The 24,075-nt window shown below is 38.2% G+C and overlaps 5 protein-coding genes across 10 annotated transcripts in view; 2 read left to right on the top strand and 3 right to left on the bottom strand.

Annotated features, from left to right (window-relative positions):
- LOC118277740 (uncharacterized) overlaps positions 1-5,881 on the top strand; it is a 138,039-nt gene extending 132,158 nt beyond the window's left edge. The window contains exons 18-21 of one of the 3 annotated variants that reach the window (XM_050696143.1): positions 1,343-3,787; positions 3,878-4,120; positions 4,424-5,059; positions 5,505-5,881. In XM_050696143.1, coding sequence (XP_050552100.1) covers positions 1,343-3,787; positions 3,878-4,120; positions 4,424-5,059; positions 5,505-5,713 — 3,533 coding nt within the window. In that variant the 3' untranslated portion in view covers positions 5,714-5,881. The remainder of the gene's footprint in view (positions 1-1,342; positions 3,788-3,877; positions 4,121-4,423; positions 5,060-5,504) is intronic. The other 2 variants (XM_050696141.1, XM_050696142.1) reach the window with 2 other exon arrangements.
- Positions 5,882-8,481: 2,600 nt separating this feature from the next.
- On the bottom strand, positions 8,482-18,991 carry LOC126911091 (transmembrane protein 234 homolog). 3 transcript variants are annotated; one of them, XM_050696156.1, is made up of 5 exons: positions 18,396-18,991; positions 14,414-14,556; positions 13,094-13,256; positions 11,997-12,076; positions 8,482-11,100 (listed from the first exon to the last, which is right to left on the bottom strand). In XM_050696156.1, the coding sequence occupies exons 1-4, from the start codon at positions 18,409-18,411 to the stop codon at positions 12,009-12,011; spliced, it is 390 nt and encodes a 129-aa protein (XP_050552113.1). In that variant the 5' UTR covers positions 18,412-18,991; the 3' UTR covers positions 8,482-11,100; positions 11,997-12,008. The 3 variants fall into 3 exon arrangements, with proteins under 3 accessions (XP_050552113.1, XP_050552114.1, XP_050552112.1); XM_050696157.1 differs by having other exon boundaries at positions 12,001-12,076; XM_050696155.1 differs by having other exon boundaries at positions 8,482-12,076.
- Positions 15,648-23,683, top strand: LOC118277735 (uncharacterized). 2 transcript variants are annotated; one of them, XM_050696148.1, is made up of 5 exons: positions 15,648-16,591; positions 21,856-22,003; positions 22,213-22,308; positions 22,788-22,938; positions 23,512-23,683. In XM_050696148.1, exons 2-5 carry the CDS (start codon positions 21,938-21,940, stop codon positions 23,673-23,675), a joined length of 477 nt encoding a protein of 158 aa, XP_050552105.1. In that variant the 5' UTR covers positions 15,648-16,591; positions 21,856-21,937; the 3' UTR covers positions 23,676-23,683. The 2 variants fall into 2 exon arrangements, with proteins under 2 accessions (XP_050552105.1, XP_050552104.1); XM_050696147.1 differs by lacking the exon at positions 15,648-16,591 and having other exon boundaries at positions 20,938-22,003.
- Positions 15,692-18,398, bottom strand: LOC118277737 (uncharacterized). The gene has a single exon (XM_050696151.1). The coding sequence runs from the start codon at positions 18,363-18,365 to the stop codon at positions 17,373-17,375; it is 993 nt and encodes a 330-aa protein (XP_050552108.1). The 5' UTR covers positions 18,366-18,398; the 3' UTR covers positions 15,692-17,372.
- Positions 15,692-19,932, bottom strand: LOC118277393 (three prime repair exonuclease 2-like). Its single transcript, XM_050696152.1, has 2 exons — positions 19,011-19,932; positions 15,692-17,392 (listed from the first exon to the last, which is right to left on the bottom strand). The coding sequence occupies exons 1-2, from the start codon at positions 19,855-19,857 to the stop codon at positions 17,373-17,375; spliced, it is 867 nt and encodes a 288-aa protein (XP_050552109.1). The 5' UTR covers positions 19,858-19,932; the 3' UTR covers positions 15,692-17,372.
- Positions 23,684-24,075: the final 392 nt, after the last annotated feature.

Below are 24,075 nucleotides of genomic sequence, written 5' to 3'. Positions count from 1 at the left end.
AAGTGAACGAAATCGTCTTGAATGGTTACCTAATAAAAAACAACCTGTCTTAAAGAACCACTTAATGCTTATGTACCTACCTACTATATTCATATTAAGGTACAATCTATTTACTTACTTTAGCTAAAATTCTAATAGATACTAAAGCACAATCTACCTCAATATCAGCCTATTTCTAAAAAAGACCTTAGTAGTGCTTATAAACATTATATTAGAATACCTACCTAAAAATATTAGGTAATAGTGCATGAAAGATACGCTTACACAATGCTTGCTATTCTTAGAACAAAGTGTGCACTGAGAAATATTACCGTTTCAAAACAAAATTCAATTACCCAAAATTCATTAATACGACACCTGGTATTTTGAAAAAAGAGCAAAAATATAAATATATTTTGCGGATTTAAATGAGGCAAACGTTGAACATTTAACTCTCATATTTCTCAGTGAATAGAACTAAGCTTAATGTAGAACTGACTGTTTAGATCGCAAACCTACCCAACTCCTACTTTTAGCATGCATTTTAATTTGTTAGAAAATAAGTGTTGTGTAAAAACAATAGAAATCATATACCTACTTCCCACGCCGTGGGAACCTGTTAAATCACCGTGATATTCCTCCTCTGCCTACGGATTCGCCGCACCTGGCAGGCTAGACGTTATGAATCTGAATGATGAATCGAAAAACACCGCTCGTCCTTTCTAGGTCACATTAAATACTAGATAGGTATGAGATTAAAACAAAAAAAATAATTCAGCGATATCAGAAGTTGTATAAAAACTTAGGTACAATTTTCGGAAATTTTCGTAAAGAATTAATTATTATGTTATCGGCTTACTCACGTATTGTTTTGACGAGGAACTCGACTAGTTTCAAGCCATGCTAGAGGCTCATATTCATGAGCAGCATTCCGCGACACACGACGCGGCGATTGTCGCGCTGCTACTCGGAATGCTGCTCATGAATATGAGCCTCTGGCATGGCTTGAAACTAGTCGAGTTCCTCGTCAAAACAATACGTGAGTAAGCCGATAACATAATAATTAATTTAGTATGTCTTTCGTAAAGAAATTAATATTTGGTTAGTTTAAGATTTCGTAGCAACATGATGTTGGTCTGTAAAATCAAAAGTACATAAATAAGTAGTTACGGGAGTCGTAGTACATTTTGAATCTATCAAAGACAATTAAGCAGAATTATTATCGCAATTATTTAATCTAACTACATAAGTAGTACCTAAGTTCTTGAAACAATACAGTAAGTCAAACACAAGTACAACAATTTTATTTCCAGGGTAAACAAACCACTGCAATATTCTAATAGAAATCATTTCTATGTTCCAGTGATCCTTCCTGTGAAACCAATCCTGGAGCAGGAGCGAGCGTTACCACCGGAACCCATTCCACCAAAACCTCCAGAACTATACCGCCCAGACGAAATGATGTTTGAAAAACCCGTGTTTCCTATCCCAACAAAACCTATTCCACATTCTCCAAAAATCTCCCCCTCGTCCATCCCCAACCCTAACCCAAGCGTCATGACTCCAAAACAAGTGGACGGGTACCCAAACTTTGGAAGCTACCTCTACTCAATCCCAGGATATTCAGCGTTTCAACCCATCAATTCAGTTCAATACCCACCTATTATTCCACCGACTATGCCTCCTCCAATACAGCCTGAGGTTTCGACACCAGAGTACATGCCATTCCCAACAATGAGCAAAGAGCCACATACACCTATGGTTGACGTTGAGACGACCATGGACATGGAACCACCAAAGGACCTACCCAAACAGCAGACAGACTTCGAGGAGCACTTTACTCCCGAAATAATAACAGCTACTTCCATGCCAGAGGTGGCTAACACACAAACGACTGAATCAAAAATGAGTATCACATCGTTGGCACAAGGATCCGGAGCCACAGTTACAATACCATCACAATTACCAAACAAAGATTTCAAAAAGAAACCAGAACGGTTTAGTTTAAAAACGAGTATACCCATTAGTAAGATAGATATGAAATGTGTGAGCAATCCGCCCGACACTGCATTCCAAAATTCTTTAACAAAGAAACCATTTGCATCGTCTTTCAACAAAGAGTCACCGAGAGTTGAAATACAGAGTAACATTGTTATAAAATCTGCTACTAAAGAGCCCGAAATCAAAGAACCAAAGCCTAGCGTGCCACCGACCAGCAGTATCAGTACATTACTTAATTCTAGTGAACCGATCAACAAAACTGATAGTCAGTTTCGTGTGCCGGATCCAAAGGTTGATACAACATCTGAAGCAAAAGACACAGCTATGCAAAGACCTTTATTTAACCCTATTAATATTGAACCAAGTAAAGTTAATTTCAGTAAACCACCAGAACAGTCTTATAATGAACAAAAGAATCAGATAGTTTTCATACAAAATAAGAACAACACGAATCCAAAAATGTTGCTGACGATACAGCAGCAGAATCCACAAGTGTTATTGCAGAGAGCTAACTTCGAGTCAAAAAACCTGCAAGCTCCTTCACGACTGTCAAGCCAAAGTAAGAAATGTAAAGAAGACGTAGTCAATGAAAGTACTTCGTCGAAAGTAGTTGCACTGAAAAGATTACACCAAGAGAATTGCGACGAAAATGATTTCGAAAACTTGATTACTGAAAATCAAATATATGGTAATAAGATAGTCGTGAAGGAGAAATCTCAAGGAACATCGCAGGAACAAGATTTAAAGACTAAAAAAGTGACTGAGAAGGTGACGACAACAGTAACGGAAACTAAGAACGTTGTCTTGCAACCGAACTTTGTATATCTGAGTAACGTTCAATTTCCCAACTTGATGATGATTAAGAACAACTCGAAAGTGACACAAACTCCCGATTGTAATAAACCAAAATTAGCTCCGAAGGAAATTAAAATTGCACCTGAAATATCTACATCTACTACTGTTGGTACTACTGTTGCTGCCACAGCAGTTGCCGTGCCAGTAGCGATCGCACCCGCAGTGATGACACCAGCAACAATATGTACTGAAAGTATAACAGAAGTCAAAGCTTCAAAACCTAGTACTATAGTGACACAAGAAGTACAAGTACTGAAGACTAGCAGTAATGTATTACAAACTCTTCCTAATATTACTAAACCTGATATAGTAATCCAAGCCAATCCAACTGTTATTGTTAGCCCACAAATCGTTTACCAAGTACCCATTACCACTATAGTAGAAGCTGAGAAAGTAAATCAACCATTTAAAAAGCGAGACTATCCGAAATTTATCGCACCGAAGAAGGAAGCTCCCAAAAAATCAGACCAGCGTAAACCAAATGACAAGTTGTTTATAGCTTGCCCTTACCAAATGGATTCAAAATTACAGCCTAAAATAGTTATAACTAACATCAGACCTAAAGTAAACAAAGTAGAAGAAGTTAGTTCTTTAGACGATTATGAGAAACGAAAACGTTTGAGACGACTCAAGTATTTGTCGAACCGAGACAGTAAAGAAGTGAAAGCTGATGCCAAACCTGAACCTACTAAGAAGGTGGTTGAAAAGACTGAAATTCGTAATAATATAATTACACCAGATAAAGTAAAAAGTGAAATATACAAAGAATTTGCAAAAAGTAAAATGGCGGCGGACGATGGTAGTAGCGAGAGTGATTCCGATGACTACGGTGAGGACGACTTGAAGGCGTATGAAGAAATTATCGAGGAGTACGGCATTAAAGATGACAAAGAAAAGCGGAAAGTTGAATTCATGTCTCATTTGAGGTTAGCCACATTACAAGAGTTTAAAGGTAAGACTAGCTAACTTCCTCCGACCGATAAAATAATCAAAATGATAATTAATAACATAAAAATGACATGTATTATTCTAAATGTTACAGAAAAAGAGTTGGAACTTCAAGACAAGGTGCTGAGAAATGACTCCGTGGCAGCCGCGTATGCCGCAGTCGGTCGTCTCGACGTGCTGCGTAATGGGGCGGCTGAAGAAGAACCACAGGATGAAGAGATAGATGAAGACAAGCCAGTGACTGAGGTACAGCCGGAGAACAGAGCAACGATGCAGAGGAAGAAGTTATTTCTATCCAAGTTGAAGTTAACACAAGTCACGCAGAAATACAAAGAAGGTAGGTAGACATTTAAGTACTTAACAACATAACATTGAATTACCGGATTTTATTAAGCAGTGGACGACTGTACGGTTGCCGCGGTTGTTAGGCTACTGGCTGCCGTGCAACGTGACGCGAGTATAATTCCCGTACGAAACATTTCTTCGTGTGATCCACAAATTGTTGTTTCGGGTTTGGGTTTCATGTGTCTGGGAAGTTGTATGTTTGTAATCGCACCCACGACACAGGAGAAAATCCTAGCGTGGGAAAACGTTAAAAATAATATTATGCTACTAAGCAAATTATGTTTTTCAATTACAGGCTACGACAAAGTCTGGCAAGAAATATTAAAGGAAAGGAAACGTCGATACAGTAATCCAGATTTGGATGACAATTGTAAGGAACCTCGACTGGGGTTCGATCCCAACTGCCAACTCAGATTACTGACGGAAATCAACAAGTGTGTCAACGAAAATAACAATCTCATCAAGAAGAGATTAGACTCCACATCTAACGGAGATACAAACGAAGAAAGCATTAAAGTGCTAGCAGAGAAGAACTTCTCAGAACTGAACCGGCTCTCAAAAATGGCGGACACTAGTGTCAAACTGTTCAAAACGCCGAACACAAGAAAAAGGGACTTAAACCCGGGTTTCGACAGCGAGAACATTAAAAATTCGAATATAAAAGTGCAGCAACCATATGAAAACTATCCTAAGATTAAAATACCAAGTGTAGCGAAGATCATTTCTTTGAAAACGACGCAGGAGTGTACGACCGCTACGACGACACAGGCGACATCTATGGACGAGCCTGTGAACTCGGCGGCGGGAGTGACTGAGGTCATAGAGGAAGTGGCGCCCCCTGGACTGACTCGTGACATTGGTTGTCAAGTGGACGAGCCCACGTGGGCCGGACTGGAAGCTCTGGCGAAGAGTTACCGGGAGTATGATGCAGGTAATCAATTATTTAATTCGCTATATAGTTAAGGGAATTTTTTTAAGGAGATTAAATCGTCCAATTATTTCTCCCGTCTTGGGCGAGGCGAGAGGGAGTGTTAGACTCATACTGACTAAAAACCACCCCGTTCCTACTCCTGCTTTTCGAGCCAGAGCCCCGGTAAACCAGCTAGGTAGTCCGCAGCTTCGGATTCGAATGGGATAGTATAATAAGTAATGAATAATAAGGGTATTTGTATGAATACGTTATCAGAGTAAAAAAAAACGAGTTACATAAATAAACACAAACTCAAAATATTTATTTGCATGTTAAGGTATACACAGGTTATACCTAATTTAAATATTATATACAGCCTAACAGCTTTTTTCAAAGAGCAAGCGGTGCAAGAGGAAATAACACAACAATAACATCAATAGACTTATAATATTCCTTACAATTTCAGTTCGCCGGAAAGAAATAATCGACCTGCACAAACGGAACACTACCCTCAAGATAGAGGGCGCGCACATCACAAGGTCCGCGTCCAGAGACTCGGACACTGCGCGAGCGCTACTGGCTGAGCGACAGAACCTCTCCGTCGAAGAGAACAAACTGCGAGTCTCACTGAAGAAGATACAACAGGCCATTGATATTATTAGGAACTATTCATAGACTGGTTTCAGAATGGGGCGTCATTCAATTGTGTTATCAACCGGCATTCAAGAAGGAAATAGTATTTTAAACGATGAAAGAAAAAATAATAAATCGTTTCTTCTTTCATAATTTATGGCCACATATTTAAAAATTAATTTCAAGTTGGAATTTTCAATAAAAAGTTAGCAACTACATATATTCCATCAAAAAACAAAAAGCTATTAAAAAAATTAAGTAGGTACATATGTATTATTGCTTGTGGGAAAAAATCACCACTATGGTATATATTCCCTAACAGGAGGGCCTATTACCAGTTTGCTCTACGTTTAAAGTAATGAAAACGAGTGAGCGGACGAGCGTGTTCGGTGCTTTGATTGGCTAACTCGCATAAACCAACCAATCAGGGGCCTTAGTCTGCTATTACAATTGTGTCACAATGGTCGATCATTGAGCAGTGCAAGAGGGATGGAGTTATACAACCTACAAAGCTCTGTCCCTCTCGCACTGCTCAGTGATCGACCATTCTGACACAATTGTAATAGCAGACTAAGGCCCCAGACCGCCGAACGTGCTCTCGATTTGATCTCGTTAAAAGTAAAGCAAACTCGTACTAGACGTCATAACATTTAATAACTATTTCATATTTTTTATAAACAAATGAGTGACGACCATAACTCAAGAAGACATACACCCGTATAGAGGAATAAACAACTCTGCACTAGTTCGTAAACAGGGTTCTCAGCAACGCTATTATACAATGTCCTGCCAAGCAATTTGCATCCTTAAACATATAAGCACTAGACTGCTTTTTAGTAAAAAAAGATATTGCAATCTTAAAATAGTCATAAATAAACAGAAAGTTGATTTCTTAGCCAGTATTTGCTGGATTTTGGTATCTGTACCCTTAGTATGAGTTTGCTGCGTAATCGAAACGAGAGCGCGTTTGGTGCTCTGATTGGCCGGCTTGAATAAACCAACCAATCAGAGTGGCGGACGCGTTTTCGTTTCGATTACTTTAAACGTAAAGTAAACTCGAACTAAGGGTACTGAATGATTTGATTGTATTTGGTGGGTAAATCACAAACACAAATGTCAGTCTTGTCACTTTAGCGAAACCGCAATGGATCCAAACTACGTGTTATTCTATTAAATGAACATAGCAATACATATTCTAATTGTAATTTATGTATTTATGATATTTCTAGTCTTACATAGAAAGCTATAAGCACTACTACAGCGCCACCTTTACAGATGCTTAATCTGTACCTCTACCATAAGTTTGAAGCAATAGTATTTGTCGATATTCGCTAGAGGCGACGTAAATTTTTTGTATGGCAAACTTTACAACGCCTCTACCGACCGGTAGAGGCGACCAGGACCAGGTGACCACCTGTGGTACTAAAATTTGCCATACAACAATTTACGTCATCTCTAGCGACTATCGACCAATATATCGACTATTGCTTCAAACTCACGGTAGAGGTACTGGTTACTTGTAGAGTGTGTACATTGCTTTATAATAAGGTATCTTGTGTATTCAGGACTTAACTAAAACCCGCCTAAATTCAATACACATTTTAACTATTAATCTAATATAATTATACTAAAGAATACTTACCTCCGTACTCAGGTTCATTTAATGGTCTTAAACCAGTCTTTAGCAATTGTTTTCGGAACAAAATCGTTACTAAGGAATAGTTTAAATAATCATTAAATGTCTCTGAGTGGGGCAGTTAGTTCGCTGTAACAACGTCCTCACCGAATTTGGTAGGGTTATATTCATTTGCGCTATAGGTACTGTAAAAAATACTTTCACATTTTCTTGTAAATATATTTCATAGGAGACGAGGTAGGATTTAGGATTATAGACTTAACTGCCGTAAGATAAAGTTCCTTTTTTATTGGAATCAATATTGACTTGTACATGTCATTCGAAAATCTATCAAAAGTGTAGCAGAATAGAATACATTTTTGTACGGAGAAAAAATTTGGATGCTATATATTATTTCCATTAATTCGACATTTAGCGCGTACCAAAGAGTTTTGAATGCGTTGTATAAAATTAAGTAATTTATTTTTAAATATTAGGAGAGTATATACTTAGTAATTGTACATATATTTTATTACGTAGACACAAGACGGAGACGACTCTTTTATATAAAACGTATATCATTTTAATGGCCTAGCCAACTTGTGAGTCGGTAAATGTAATAATGTAGTAACGTAACGTTATCAGTCATACTAAATTAACTAAAAATCACTGTTTACTCACGTATTATTAATGGAGAAAAGCTCTACTAGTTTCGAATCACAGAGGGACTCTTCATCATGATTTTTAGTTAATTTAAGTCTTTGACTGCTAATATGAAACTGTTGAAGGCAAATCCTCCGCTAACGTCGGTCACCGGTGACCACCACGGCGTTCAATGTGTTAATGTGACGTCTTAATAATGTGTCATAGATAACAAAACGTATCAATATTGTGACAGTTTCAATTAATTATAATGAAGTATATTTCTCGGCTCATGAGGGATAGATGTAGAACATAAATTGTAAAAAATTAGTCTAAATTGTAAATTAAAAATTCATTTGAAATGTAAATTTTAGGTTAGGATTTGGGATAACTAGAATTTTGAGCGATGAAAATTTAATTTTGAGGTCTCTCCGTTTCTTGTTAAACTTAAAACCTAAGGTGTAACCTAAAGGTACTATCTTAATAATTTATACCAAAAACCTAGAATTAGTTTCGTCAATTTAAATTGTAAAATAAAAATAAACTAGTCAGATATTTTTAGTAATATTTATTATTAAAAAATAAACGTAATTGTAAGCAAAAAATGCAATAACTAAGAACGATTTTACAAACCGTATTTTAAAAGTCATTTCACAATTTTTCTGTATAGTGTGACCAGTATACTTTGTTAGGGGTGGCGCCACTGTCGTTTAAAAGCAATGAAACCATCTAAAATGTATACTGGGCACACTGTCATCTTAGTACATCGTAATGCATTAATCAATCACTGTTTAATAACATACCTATTAAATAAATAAATAATTTATTCCATTCTATCTATAGTATCTGCTTTATAAACTACAAAACAACCTTCTTAAATTGACAGACGGAGTGGCAGCGAAGAGCAGGATGAGACTACTTACTCATGAAAGAGAAAAAAAGAAACATTCTTGACTCTTGTAATCAATAGCAAATACAATTGTATCAAGAAGCATTTAAAGTTGATTTTAAATTGATACCAAATAACGTATAATTTCGTTGCTGCCACTTTCTCTAATGGGTTAAACAGTTTGGCAAAAAATAGTATGGAATAATTGAGGTCGCTAGTATCGCATTACCAACTTGTGTTGCTTAATTTAAAATGGTTAATTAAGCAACATAAGTTGATAATTTTAATAAAACCTGTGAACAATGCCTTTATAAGATAGTGAGAGCATAATACGAGTTTATTTTAACCACAACAAGATCAAACGACAGCACGTTTGGCGTTCTGATTGGTTGGTTCATTCGAGCCGGCCAATCAAAGCGCCAAATGCGCTTTGGTTTCGATTTCGTTAAACGTAAAGTAAACTTGTACTAGGACACTTTTTTATGGAATAAATCGGTAAACGAGCAGATGGATCACCTGATGGTAAGCAATCGCCGTCGCCAATGGACATCCGAAACACCAAAGGCGTTACAAGTGCGTTGCCGGACTTTTGGGGGTTAAGAATTTAAGGGTTGTCACAGAATGTAGATACTATTGAGGCAATGTTTACAATGTCATCGATTTTTAGTTGCAGCTGTCACCGCTTAAGACTGTTTTTTGCCAAACTGTACATCCACAATACATTTACCTATTATTTTTATTAGTTACAATACTAGGGTATACATAGTAATTTCCATAATAATATACTGGTGACGTCATAATTTTTCACATAGGTATTTATGTATAATCTTTTTCTAACATTAGAACTTAAGCCGGGATATGAGAGTAGATCGATTTGTCTGCTCATAAACATTCACCCACATATACTCCAGTTTATCCGTGATCATGGACGCTTGCAACAGTGTCGAAATATCGGAAACTCATATACATAAATAAACATGGTAAATATCCCGTCTCAAGTTCTAATGTTAGTGTTAGTGACCATGTCAGTTTAAAAACTTATAACTATAATCTATTTTCCTAAACGCAATATAAGTGCAATATATTTTTAACCATTGTAAATACTGGTGTCTTAATACCAGCGGTCGGAATAGCTAGACTTATTTATGTACTTGCATCGAAATGTTGATATTAATGTTGGCCTTCCCGGGACTTCTAATGGACAATCCCGTGTGGCCAACAATATTACAACTAAATAATAATAAGAACGTTTGTTCTCACAAGCTATGTTGTGCGAACTACAAATGTGGGAACATCGCTCTTATTGGTATTTTGCAACTTTGGACATCCGATGTCATTGATGTAAGTTTGGCAACGTCGTGCGTATTTTAAATATCACGGGATTTTTTCTGCTCATTAAAATTAATCTCGGAATTTGAGGCATATCAACTTCATTCTTTCGCTGTATGAAATCAGTGTAAGTACATTAATAACTCTACGTAATTCCGACTTCTGCTCATTAGCAATATTATAGGTACCTATAGTAATAGAGAGGAAAAGACGCCATCACAAGTATTAAGGAAAAAATCAATACGATAGCAATAGCAGTAGTTAACGATGCATTTGTAACATTTTTTAACGTTTTATACATTCTGTGGCAAGTTTTAGTCACCGTGCGCTATTTTGAATTACTCTACTCAGCTTTTTCAACCATATTCTGTCTTTATCTAACTTCAAATGTAAGAAAATGACGAAGTATATTCTATAAGCGAAAGTTTATATAGTATCTATACTAATTTCATTTCTCATTCCCACCTGCTTAAATATAAGATACCTAAATTCATTTAAAATTACACTTCTATTAAAAAAAACCTACAAAACGCTTGTAAAGTTATAATGTGCCTCTTATTTTGTAATATTTATTGTATAATACATTTTGACAAAAAAATAAAATAAAAATGGAAAATTAAAATACTGATTATTTTGTTTTTATTGCTATAGTTACTCAAGTTCCCGATCAGTGGTCTGCATGAAGCAAGTACAAAGAGGAGATGCCATAATGTGATTGTGCACTGTGACAAAACAAATGGGCCCTGCCCAATGATATTTTAGGGAACAGAGAGTAAAGTTCTCTAAGAAAAGGAGGATCCTCCGACCAGGCGAGGTGATCTGTCTGGCGGGCATTCTGCCCAACTGTTGTTCGTTGGGATTTTGTATCCATGTTTATTCACGTGTAAACTTCACATGTGCGATGCATCATGCAGGATATTTATGACGTTATCCGTTGGTTTGCTCGTCGACAGTCTGTTTATGTAAAAAAGGTGTAAACTAAAGTTATTTTTTGCAATTTATTACACTTCTATGAAATGTAATCTATTATTTTTTTCTTTATTTAGCTTATTGGTAATTCTGAAAATCAGTTTTCATTCAACACTGATTTTATTTCTGGTAAGATTTTGTTTCTCGTCTGCGCAGACCATAGCTTACGCGACGTCTTGTGTGAGCGATCTAGAAGCGAAGGCGGTGTCGTAATCTTAGCGTGGTGTATCTGACCAACCGCCATTGGGATGCCGTACGGAACACGATCAATTGGCTTGACTCGCGCGAATTGGACGCGGAAACAGAAACAAAACGAAACGATTCACATGCACGTAGCCTAAGTAGGACCACAAGCACGTACGCAACGGATTTTAGTTTGTCTTGTATAGAAACTCATACAACTGAGTCCACTGATCCGCATCGTACGGACCGCATCATTGGCAATGCGTACATGCGATGCGTACTGCGACGTCATACGGAATGCGTACGATGCGGGCCTGTGGACGCTTACTTATAGCAGTCGTGTTACACCGCATCGCGTTGAATTCGCGTGTCACCGCACCGCCTCGCTTTCGCTTCTAGATCGCTCACAGAGGACGTCGCGTTTGTATGTTTTTATAATTATATAGTAACTACTATCACATAATTCCCGGTGTCACCAACCTCACTTACATTTTAAGGAAGCCCTAATCTAAGATAGGTAACACTTAACAACATTTTGGTTTTCATCTATAAGATAAGTAATACCTAACAGCACAAGGAGTTAGTTTGATTGTGGTTGGCGAACCTGTAACTATTTATTGATACCTTAAACAAAATATGAAGATAATTGGATCTTCTTCTTTCTTCTTCAGTATTTAACGAAAAGAGCATGTGATTACCTACGTGGAGCGTCAACTGTTGTCCTCGAAGCAGCAGAGAGCTGTACCCAGCATGATCAGCACGATGCCAGCGATAGACTCTGGAAATAAAATCAGAATAAAAGCATTTAAAATCTAGAGTGTTCCGCACAAAAAAAAATAGAACATTGTTACTTTTTTTTATGAAACACGCCGATAATCGAGCAGACGTCGACTGCTTGAAGCTGTTGACGGCTTGAAGCGGTCGCGACTGCTCGAGCAGTCGTGTGTACGGCAGCGAATGAATGGCTATAGTTCATCGCGCAGTCGCGGCTTCAAGCAGTCGGTTATAACTGCTTGAAGCAGTCCGTGTACGGCTGGCCTTACTAGTAAGCAATCGCCGCCGCCCATGGGCACTTGAAACACCAGAAGCGTTAGAAGTGCGTTGCCGGCTTTTTGGGAGTTAGGAATTTAAGGGTTGTTGTTCGGGAATCGGGGATGGGGAAGATTGGGAAGGGAATTGGGCCCGGTAACCTCACTCACACAACGAAACACAACGCAAGCGTTGTTTCACGTCGGTTTTCTGTGAGGCCGTGGTGTCACTCCGGTCGAGCCGGCCCATTCGTGCCGAAGCATGGCTCTCCCACACTTAAAACTTTGCGGAATATTCCCCACTAAATGGATAGGTAGTAGTGGAACAAAATATTATCCGCTTCAGCAAGGCCATTCTATAACTTGTCAATTCAAAGTGGGCTCGATCGCTTTCCGCCATTGGCTTTGAGAATTGGTTGGTTTCCTAGGTCAAACTTAATTGTCTATATTTATTTTGATAATTTTATACAATAAAATATCCAAAAATAATCGAACTTCCATTCACTAACTTGACGATATACTTATTTATTAAAATTTTCTAGCAAATACAGAACTGTGCTATTTGACGCAAAAAAATATGACGACATAAGTTGCGATCTCCTACAAAATCCATAGAAAAGTAACGTTTTTGACATTTCGATTCAATTTGACTATATAATAGGAAACTACCGTATTATCCTCGACCAATGACAGCCGAGATTGCGATTGAGCTATTGCGCCTACTAGTGCGATTGAGCCTAGTATTGTTAAATATAGCTAAGTCTTACTTGCATCAAGAGGTTCCTCAGCGCCGACGGCGACGCCAGTGAGGGCGGTGCAGACGAACGCGAGGCTGTTGGCGGCGGGCACCACCACCGACAGCGGGGCGCGCTGCAGGGCCGCCAGGTAGCTCAGCGAGCCCGTCTGGTTCACCAGCCACGGCAACACGTACTGACGAGGTACATACATAACACATCTATACTATACTAATATTATAACTCTGAAGAGTTTGTTTGTTTGCTTGTTTGTCTGAACGCGCTAATCTCCGGAGATACTGGTCCGAATTGAATAATTCTTTTTGTGTTAGATAGTGCATTTATCGAGGAAGGCTATAGGCTATAAAGCATCACGCTATGGCCAATAGGAGCCGAGCAGAGCGGGTGAAACCGCGCGGAAGTAGCTAGTGTATTATATACATGATATTGTCATGCTTGTTTTAATAAAGAAATCATGTTAAGTCTTTGACTGCCAATAGAAAACTGTTGAAGGCAAATCCTCCGCTAACGTCGGTCACCGGTGACTACCACGGCGTTCAAAAATAGTACATGCAGTAAATGTAGTTCGGCTCGGCCGGAGTGATACCATGGCCTTACAGAAAAAATAAGCCAAACCGCCTCTCCACAATTTCTCCAATCCTCAAATAAATTACTATTTCCTCGTCCACACTATTATTTATTTATGAAAAGGTACATGTTAAAAAACTTATAATCTAGTGTACAGTCCGACAAAACTATATATCTAGTTTGTCTGTCGGATCAAGAGAGATCAGATCAAAAGAGACAAGTTAACTGACTTAGTTTACGTGTTCTTTTGATGATGTGTAAAATATACCATTCGTTGCGCGATAGCAGGGGCCCTTAGTCTGCTATTACAATTGTGTCAGAATGGTCGATCACTGGGCAGTGCGAGAGGGACGAAGCTATACAACCTACATAGCTCCGTCCCTCTCGCACTGCTCAGTGATCGACCATTCATGCGAAGTGGAGTGCAACGGGGCCATTGCTGCCGCAATGAGCGGGACACGGACACGCAACGCGCGGTATGCGAAGAAAGCTCATCTCAAACAACCTAATAGTACATTCGTATTTGGCAGATTTCAATTTGAAAAAGAAAACTAAAGGTGGAATCGTATTCTGGTGGATTCTTGTGACGTATTAACGTACCTACCCAATTTTTTTAATACTATTTATGTTAAGTTGATATTATAAATTATGTTAATACCACAAACTGATTAGTTGATTACTAAGAATCTTCTTTTGAAATGTTTTTAGTACTTAAATTAGGGTATCTTTTTATTTTCTGACATTATAAATGAAACATTTAGGTACCTTCCAGTTCCCGAGTAGGAAGGTGACTTCTGCCCAGACCTGTCCTCGCACTGTGGTGGCGGTGACGTCACGGAGTCCCTTTGTACCCTGGCGGATGAACGGGTTGGTGCAGCCCCATAGCACACCCGTCAGCACCAGAAGTCCTAAAAGGTTGTAAAAGACTTTTTAAAAGAGTAGATACTAGGAAAATGTACTAGGACCTCATAGAAGTTAGGAATTGATCCCGGTTTGTGGCAAGCGTTTAATGGTATTCGACTATAATAAATGAATTATACTGGAATAAGAAGTAGCCTGCTTTATTCCAGACCATAATATCCGTTTCAAATTTCATCCCGTTCTCTTTTTAGTCGTTTTGACGTCATTGAGCAACAAACATACAGTCACATACCTACTTTAGGGTTTATATTTAATATAAGTAAGATTATCGCACATCAACCAGAGGTTAAGGTTACACTTAGTGTCCGACCGAAGGTCTATTTTTGGCCGATGCTGAAGCCGAGGCCAAAGCCGATTAATCGACAATCCCCACAACCTATGGCAGAAGCCGAGGCCGAAACCGTAGGTTTATAGTCTCTCAGTAGTTAATTTGGTTCAAAATTACTTACAAGCTACAATTAAGTACTTAATATTAAATTTTATTTCAAAACTTTAGTATTAAAGATTTAGATACTGTCTCATATAGAAGCTGATTTATAAACGTTTGTGATTTATTTGTAAAAAATATTTTTTTTTTATGAATTACCTAATTCCTTTGTGTACTAACTAACTTTGAGTACCTATCGAATAAAGAGTTTTCTAATCTAATCTAGTCTAATGAGATAATGACTGTTTTGCAAACACGTATGAACTTGTCTAGACGTGCATGCAATGTGATATTTCAGGCAATCGCTGCAGCCCATTGTATTTAAAACACACGAGCCTTTTGGGAATTAGGGTAGGGCTTAAGGGTTGTTGGGGTATCGGGTATTGGGAAGGGGATTTGCGAAGGGAAGCCTCCGGTAATCTGACTCACACAACGCAAGCGTTGTTTCACGTCGATTTTCAGTGAGACCGTGGTATCACTCCGGTCGAGCCGGTCCATTCGTGCCGATGCCTGGCTTTCCCACACTTAAAGTAGCTTGGACCTTCGGTTTCGGCCTAAAACCCGGCCGAGGTTATGCTGAAGATGGTTTTTTTGACCGAAGGTGGTCGAAGCCGAAGCCAAAGCGGTAGGACACTAATACTACACCAAGATAAATGAAAAAAAATTAATGAATAGTAGGTATTGATTATGTAAACAATAGGCTACTTTCCTACTAGTCAAATTCAATACTTTTTTCGAAACGTCAAAAACGATATTTTCTATGAACTTTGTATGAAATAGTGCGTTATGACGTCATAAGTTTTTGACGTCAAATAGCAGACTTATTTCTAGAAATTTAGCTAGAAAAAATCGAAAATTAAATAGTTCATCAAATTTATGAATGAGAGTGTGATTATTTTTTAATATTTTATTGTATTGAAAAGTTGTAATAATTTATTTTTGACCGAGGATACTACCCAAATGTATCAGGAACGGGGTGGTTCTTAGTAAGAGTTAGACACTCCCTCTCGCCTCGACTAAGGCGAGAGAAGTCATTGGCTGATTTTCCCCAATCACAAAAAAAGGTCTTAAGGGCCTCCTTTACATAAGAGGGGTTTATCATTATCTTCAGGTTTGCCAAGCATATCAAAGAATATATAGATTGATTTTATTATAAACAAGCTTTTGCCTGCGGCTTTGTTTGTGTACCTGTAGGAAAAAAGGGGCTTATGTGTTGTTCCAAACCACACACACTCCCCGTTCCAAATATTATCCTAATCCTTTTTGATGTGATTGAGTGGCAAATATACACACCAACACACAATCTCACAAATATTAAGATAGGTACAAAACTAATTGAAAGTCAGTTGAGTATAATAAAACTTTATTTTGATAAAAAAATAAACATGAATTATAGTAAAATTATATAGCATATAGTGTAGAATTATGGGTTACACAATTTATATTAATACAAGAGTTTTACAACCATTGTAAATCAATAAAATATTCTACTCTATGCAATAGCAAATAAAGTTGCATTTCATTTGTTCAAGAATAATTTAGAATTTTGGTATATCAAGAGATCAAAAATTATTACAGTCAAAATATATCCATATGTATGTATCTACCGCAGGTATAATACTTACATAATTATCACCTTATAAGTTTATTCAATATTGCAAACATTTACTTAAAAATTAATAAAAAAGAAAATATTAAAAAGGATACTTAATACAAAACATAATAATATGTACCTAATACAAACATTTTTAATGAATACATTAAAAACATTTTCATGTTGCCATTTGACCAGAAGACCAATAAATTAAAAAGATATAAAAATACATATAAATGCACCTGGTGTTTATAATACAATTTTTTTTTGTGTTTGACAATTTCATTTACTGTAGGTTTAGTTTAAAATAATTACTTGTAATTTCGAATAAATAAGTTACAAAAAAAGGTGCCTTAAAGTCATAACCATTGTGTCAAAGTATGGTTTTATTATAGTTACAAATAGGTCAAAATTTTAATGTTTCTTCAATAATACAACCCAAAGAAGTACCTAACAAAATATTTCACATTAAACATACATTGTTCTCATGATTTGTGCCACGTAACTCCTAAACGTTTCATCAAAAACTTATCAAAATAATTATCTTCATAAAAAAATTATATGATAAAATAATAATAGTAAATTAAAATTATGTAGAAATACAACAGTACCACCTACTAGCACAGCTGCGGACTACCTAGCGGGTTACCAGGGGTCGGTCTGGAAAAGCAGGAGTAGGAACGGCATGGTTTTTAGTCAGTAAGGGTCTGACACTCTCTCTCGCCTCGCCCAAGACAAAGTCATTGGATTAGTTTCCACCTTAAAAAACTATTAGCACCAAATTAGTCTCCCAGTTTCACACCTGGTGTCATAGCCTTCACTCCACTAAACTTGCAGTGATTTTCCTCATCATCCATATACTCCACAAACTTTTCTTTTAAACCAATGGCTATTTCCATTGTCATGAGACAATCATTCTCAGCTCGGTGAGCTTCATTTGCAGCACGGTTCAACACTCTCTCATATATATCCTTAAGCTTATAAGACACGGTAGGTTTTGGCTTGTTTCCAAAATATATCTTGCGTTTCACCTTCTTGATTTTTGTCAATGAGTTTTGTATGGGTTTCTTTTCTGGTGTCCTATTATTCTGCTCTTTCATTATCTGCTGAAACTTCAAATCATCATATTCATTAAAATGTTTCTCTAAATCCTCTGTTATAACTTCTTCAGATTGAGCACTTTCAATATTTGGACTTTGTTCCTCATTTTTTGGTGAAGGTTCACCTATTGAATCATCACATAGTTGCACTCTCTTTACTTTATCACCATTTTGAGCCACATTGGCAAGCGAATTGCTTCCTGCAGTACTGCCTGCCCCTTTAGCTCCCTCAAGTATATCATGGAATGCATAGAGGCTATCTCCACATAAGGTATCGTCTGGTAATTGTACTCCGAGCTTCTCAAAGTGATTTTTCAAGATCGGAAAGTCAAATGAGTGGCCATTTTCCGAGATCAAACAAATCGGTTTCTCTAAACACTGTAGAAACGAGTTAATCGTATTAAATACATTCAAGTTGAATAGTGTGTTGTGCTCTAGAAGCTCATTGCTGAGTCCGGTGATATTGGTGCTATCTGGGTGAATCAATCTTCCAGGGTTGAAACACATCGACAGCTTGTCAAGCACGCGCGGTACAGCCCCCGGCCGAGTGTCCAGAAGGTGTTGTCTTTTCACTGCCACCATACTTAACTCAGTAATTCGGGTTTGGTTATTATCAAGTTGTGGGAGACCCGTAGTCTCTAGATCTAAAAACACGTACGTAGCTATCGGCGCCATGATTTAAACTGATAAATCGTAAATGCTTACCGATTGCCTCCAACATTATGCAGACTGCATACTTTATCAGACATGGACTGAAATGCTATTGGATAATTAATCACTCCTTGTTTCAATATTGGTCACTCCCGATTGAAGTTGCAGTTAAGAATTACTGTAGGATGTATTAAAGGTACTATGGAGAGAAAGTTAGTTATAATAATTCTGCAAAAAGAACTTCCCGACGTGTTTTTGATCGACATGACGTCGGCGGTCGGCGTTGGCTTGGCTGTTTGACATTCATTGTTATGACATGACATCGTTACTGTCATTATCTTTTGTCACTGTCACGTACGTATGTTTTTATGTGTCGCGTTAATTTGGGCGTTCGGAAATCGCTTCCATAAATGTATGTCATGCAATACAGTTACTACTCGGTCGAATACTAACTTCTTTTTTTAATTAAACTGCACGTATATGGGTACGTAGTATCTTAACTTATAAACACACTCAGTTACTCTTGCCAATATAAAGCACAAACTCTTAGTGATATAAAGTAGGTAAATATTGAATCGAGCCCAGAAGCGGATTAAATCTAGAGAGCACACTAAGCAAGGAATTCATAGGCCACTAAATTAGCTCTAAATTAGTCTCCCAGTTTCACACCTGGTGTCATAGCCTTCACTTCATTGAACTTGCAGTGATTTTTCTCATCATCCATATACTCCACAAACTGTTCTTTTAAACCAATGGCTATTTCCATTATCATGAGACAATCATTCTCAGCTCGGTGAGCTTCATTTGCAGGACGGTTCAACACTCTCTCATATATATCCTTGAGCTTATAAGACACGGTAGGTTTTGGCTTGTTTTCAAAATATATCCTGCGTTTAAACTTCTTCTGTTTTGGTGGTCCATCCAAATTTTCATTTTCTGTTATAGGTTTTTTAGATTGTGAACTTTCAACATTTGGACTTTGTTCCTCACTTTTTGTTGAAACTTCTGCGGACTGATCAATATTGACAAGTGAACTGTTTCCTTCAGTACTGCCTGCCTCTTTAGCTGCCTCAAGTATATCATAGAACGCATAGAGGCTATCTCCACATAAGATATCGTCCGGTAATTGTACTCCGAGCTTCTCAAAGTGATTTTTCAAGATCGGAAAGTCAAATGAGTGGCCATTTTCCGAGATCAAACAAATCGGTTTCTCTAAACACTGTAGAAACGAGTTAATCGTATTAAATACATTCAAGTTGAATTGTGTGTTGTGCTCCAGAAGATCATCGCTGAGTCCAGTGATTTTGGTGCTATCGGGCTGAATCGATCTTCCAGGGTTGAAACACATCGACAGTTTGTCAAGCACGCGCGGTACAGCCCCCGGCCGAGTGTCTAGAAGGTGTTGTCTTTTCACTGCCACCATACTTAACTCAGTAATTCGGGTTTCATTATTTTCAAATTTTGGGAGACCCGTAGTCTCTAGATCTAAAAACACGTACGTAGCTATCTGCGCCATGATTTAAACTGATAAATTGTAAATGCTTATCGACAACTCTACTTCGCAACTCTGCTTTTATGCAGATATCAATTTTATTTATAGCAGTTCCGTTAGATACTGAAGCAGTGGCGTAGCGTGCTTTGTGCGGGGCCCTATATAAACATTTGTTTGGGTTGAGGCCCTTTCTTTTGAGGGGAAAAATATCCAATGACTTCTTCCGCGTTGGGTGAGGTGAGAGGGATTATTAGACTCTTATTGACTAAAAACTACCCCTTTTCTTCTCCAGCTTTTTGAGCCGGAGCGCGGAGCCCCGGTAATATGTTGGGTAGTCCGCAGCTCCGGGCCGGACATTAGTCTTACTGGGTCCTATCCTCGGGGCACACGTGCGTACGCTGCTTCTGATTGTGGTTGGGAAGAGCTACTCGTGCACGCCGTCCGCTTATCCGCACTTGCGGTGGCCGGAGATCATCGCGCGATCGCCGACGCCAGGAGTGTCTCCCGCGACAGTGCTCTTCGCTCTGCACCATGGCCTGCACCAGAGCCGGATGTGAGAGGTCACCATCGCTGATCACATCCCTCGCCCTACACAGCGGTGCTCAGCCAACGCAGGCCACACCGCCACCATATGCTCCACTGTGTCCTCTGCTGGACTTACTGCTGCTATATTTTAATAACGAGTCCATGTTTTGGGGACCTTATGATGACTTTAATAATTGTTCTTAATAGCTGCCAACTTTTGCGCGCATGCTTTACGCGCGAAAAAGGGAATTGATTATTGGACTCACGTGATTTCTTAAATGAAATTAAAAACTGTGAAAATTTTATCTTTTGCTTACGCACGTTGGGGCCCGTATAATTAATACGGCGGATGCGTCTCTGGCTACGACCCTGTTATTCACTGAAGTGCATTGGCACTTCAGTGAATATATAATTCAGATAATGAATTATCATTATCTACCTGCTTTATCGCAATATTAGTAACGCCCGATTGTAGTTGTAATTACAGGGCATACAATTATGCACCTATATCCTTAGTATAATTCTGTTAACGTTAACAGAATATATTATGTTTTAATAATTATCAATTTGGGGGTTCGAAAAACGATTCCATAAATGTTAACTAAGGTTCAGTCACTAAATAACACCAACGTCACCTCGCGAGCTATTGTTAAATAAAATTAATTAATGTTTAAGTGATAGAGTTATGGTACATTGTACACATGTATTACTTACTTGCAAATTAATTGGGGAATATTGATGGCCGTCGACACTGTAATTACAAATAGCTACTGACAAATTAAATTTTCATCATTAAAGTTCAGTTTCTTCGTTGATCTGTAACATATTAACCTGACACTGCATTTAAAAGTCAAATATGATAATACCATATTTCTGGAAGACTTCAAAAACCAATTATAATGAAGTTATTATAGGTGGTGCACCAGCTGTGACGTACAGAGAAGTATTGTTACACAATGTGGTGGACAAGCCGCTACAATCTGCCCTGCAGCCCCTGAACCTCATGCAGAGGCTCTTCATCTGCGCGAAGTATTCGATCCGCGACAACTTTATCGTCTCCAACACTAACACATACAACTACGTCGGCCTGAGCTGCGCCCTTATATTCCGCTTCATCTTGTTGTACAGTCTCATTACTTCCATAAACCAAATGATCGGTATTACCTCTCTCCTCAGCCTCTGTGACATTGACGATTTCATCTTCTTCTCTATTGGTTTCATCATAAACTACTACTCCAACATCGTTCAATGCAATAACAATGTGTTTTTAATTTTGAAAGTCCAACATGTTATTAGAAATCTTAAAATTGATGTTAAAGTTATGAAGACTTTTGTTGTTTCCAACTGGTGTTATATAATTGCCTTAAATTGTGTGTTTATTTCTAGCAATGCGTATTACTGTATGTTTCATGTAGTTGGTAATGGCTGGGATCATCTCTCCAGTTACACCAGTATTACGTTTGACATAAACATTGTGTATGCTTCCTTTATTTTAAGTTTATTGAGACGGTTGGTTACTGCTTGGATAAAGGAAATTGAATCAAATGGGGCTTGTAATACTGATTGTTATTGGAACGCAATGTTTGATTTGTATGTAAATATTCTGGAAGCTTACAAGTTTCTGAGGATAACGTTTCGTTTACAAGTAAGTAAATGTTTGTGCATTATAATCTATAGTAGAAGAAGACACGGAAGTTACATTGGTCACGTGTATGACATTAGACAATCGTGTCATAGTTTTCTTCCAGGATGTCAGTCAGGATATGATGCAGTCGATAGCAGTTACATGACAGTTAGGTAGCATATTCATTAAGTAAAGTAGATAACATAGCAGTAATTCTTTTCTATTCTCAGATACTGTATTATACGGTACACACTGTCTGCCACGGCTTGATGACCGAAGCGATCCTATTGCAATTGAGACAAATAGTCACGACTAGTCCAGAGAAGGTAACTATTGGTATAGTCACTAATATACTATACCCTTAAAATCATCAACTTCTCATACCTTCTGAAACCCTAGTAGCATCAAATACGTCGCAGTAAGATATGTATGTGAAATTAACCTTATCCTGGCTGATCTAATGTTCGCAATCAGCTACCATAAATACCTTTGTTAAATCACTGGGACTAAAATATTGTAAGGATTTACATTTTTGCATAGGCGTAGCCAGGTTTCGGGAGGGGTTCAAGAAAGTGGACCCATGAAATGTGTGACCAAAAAAAAAGGCTTAATTCATACATGAGAAAAAAATATTTATGTAATATGTAATAAACAGATTCATAAGTAGTCATAGAGACCTTTGCCAAACAGGGGATGTACTATGCTAACTATTGGGGGGGGGGGGGGTACTGGCTACGCCTAAGCATTTTTGAAATGGATAATTCAACATAGTAAGGCAAATTTAGTGTAACTCTGTTCCTTCCAGTTCGGGGTATATGCGGTGCTATCACAGATGTGGTTGGTCAAGAACGTGGCCTTGCAGATAGTGCTGTGTGTCGAGAGTGAGAGATTTTACGCAGCCATGGAACAAATCCCGAGTGTGTGTACAGAGCTGATCCAATCTAGAGGATGCACTGGTAACTAACGTTGCCACGTTGTATAGGACTGGGGAACGTGAAGTAGATGATTAGGTAGTCATTTGGAACCAGAACGTTCTGGATATTGTTTAACCTATCGTGTGCCTAAACGTGATCCACGTGAGACACAGTGTTTCTATTGTGTCTTATATACGAGTTAAAGAGGTTAACGATAGCAATTTCTTAACGGCTGCTTTAATGGCTTCCTATTAACTGATGTAAATGCCAAATAAGGGGAGACGTCCCATCTGCTTTCCTCTGTTCTCCATTGCTGGAATGAAGGGTCTCATACAAAAGTGGTAAACCGAATGCCGATACTCAAAATTGGTATATTGTGGTGAATCGGAACATTCTTAAAGCTTTTTTAAGGGGTGAAAATCATCGAATGACTTCTCCCACTTTGGGCAAGGCGAGAGGGAGTGTCAGACTCTTACTGACTAAAACCACCCCATTCCTACTTCTGCTTTTCGAGCCGGAGCCCCGGTAAACCCGCTAGGTAGTCCGCACCTCCGGATCAGGCATCAGCCCTACTGAACCATTCTCAAAGCTAGATAATTACTCTTTTATCTTCAGATACCCAGAGACGCGTATGCAAGAACATTCAGCGGTTGCAAGTGACCTCGTTCACGAAGATGAGTGGGCTCGGTCTCTTCGTGGTCGACGTCACACTGCCCCTGCGAATAGCCGGAGTCCTCACCTCATATACACTGGCTATTTTACAGTTTGCACTATCTTAGACTGTAGTAATCTGATCTGTATTAATAAACTAAATAAAAATATTTACCTTGCCTTTTTTTGAATGGCGAAAATCATTAAATGATACCTCCTTCCTTGAGTGATGTGAGAGGGTAGTGTATTTACTGACTACAAACTACCCCGTTCATGCTCCTGCCGCAGCCCCGGCTTGTACTAACTTTTTCTGCCGGTAGATTACTAGCAAAGATTTCTATTAGTACCTAGTAAATAATCATTGGTTAAAAAGGGATATGATTATAGAAGGTGTAATTAAATCCCTCTGTGGTCAACAATTGTTCAAGTTCTATGGTCAATAATCAACAATTGTGATGCCTCTCGTGATGCTGGTGCATTATCCATTTTGAGTATTTATCCGAAAAATCGCTCATCTCTATTCGCTAG

This window comes from Spodoptera frugiperda, chromosome 10 (genome assembly GCF_023101765.2).
Source record: "Spodoptera frugiperda isolate SF20-4 chromosome 10, AGI-APGP_CSIRO_Sfru_2.0, whole genome shotgun sequence".
Taxonomy (NCBI): domain Eukaryota; kingdom Metazoa; phylum Arthropoda; class Insecta; order Lepidoptera; family Noctuidae; genus Spodoptera; species Spodoptera frugiperda.
Note: the sequence above shows the minus strand (reverse complement) of the source record. Positions and strands in the feature narration are given on the sequence as shown.

What these genes read in the sequence shown, in the direction of transcription:
- LOC118277737 (XM_050696151.1), bottom strand. Translation starts at nt 18,365, where the DNA reads ATGGCGCCGATAGCTACGTACGTGTTTTTAGATCTAGAGACTACGGGT.
- LOC126911091 (XM_050696155.1), bottom strand. An exon ending in TCCTACTCGGGAACTGGAAG is followed by an intron (nt 13,257 to 14,413) that starts GTACCTAAATGT and finishes GTACCTCGTCAG; the next exon opens with TACGTGTTGCCGTGGCTGGT. An exon ending in TGAGGAACCTCTTGATGCAA is followed by an intron (nt 12,077 to 13,093) that starts GTAAGACTTAGC and finishes TTTTATTTCCAG; the next exon opens with AGTCTATCGCTGGCATCGTG.
- LOC118277393 (XM_050696152.1), bottom strand. Translation starts at nt 19,857, where the DNA reads ATGGCGCAGATAGCTACGTACGTGTTTTTAGATCTAGAGACTACGGGT. An exon ending in AGTGAAGGCTATGACACCAG is followed by an intron (nt 17,393 to 19,010) that starts GTGTGAAACTGG and finishes CTATGACACCAG; the next exon opens with GTGTGAAACTGGGAGACTAA.
- LOC118277735 (XM_050696147.1), top strand. Translation starts at nt 21,215, where the DNA reads ATGATAATACCATATTTCTGGAAGACTTCAAAAACCAATTATAATGAA. An exon ending in TCACGACTAGTCCAGAGAAG is followed by an intron (nt 22,309 to 22,787) that starts GTAACTATTGGT and finishes TGTTCCTTCCAG; the next exon opens with TTCGGGGTATATGCGGTGCT. An exon ending in CCAATCTAGAGGATGCACTG is followed by an intron (nt 22,939 to 23,511) that starts GTAACTAACGTT and finishes TTTTATCTTCAG; the next exon opens with ATACCCAGAGACGCGTATGC.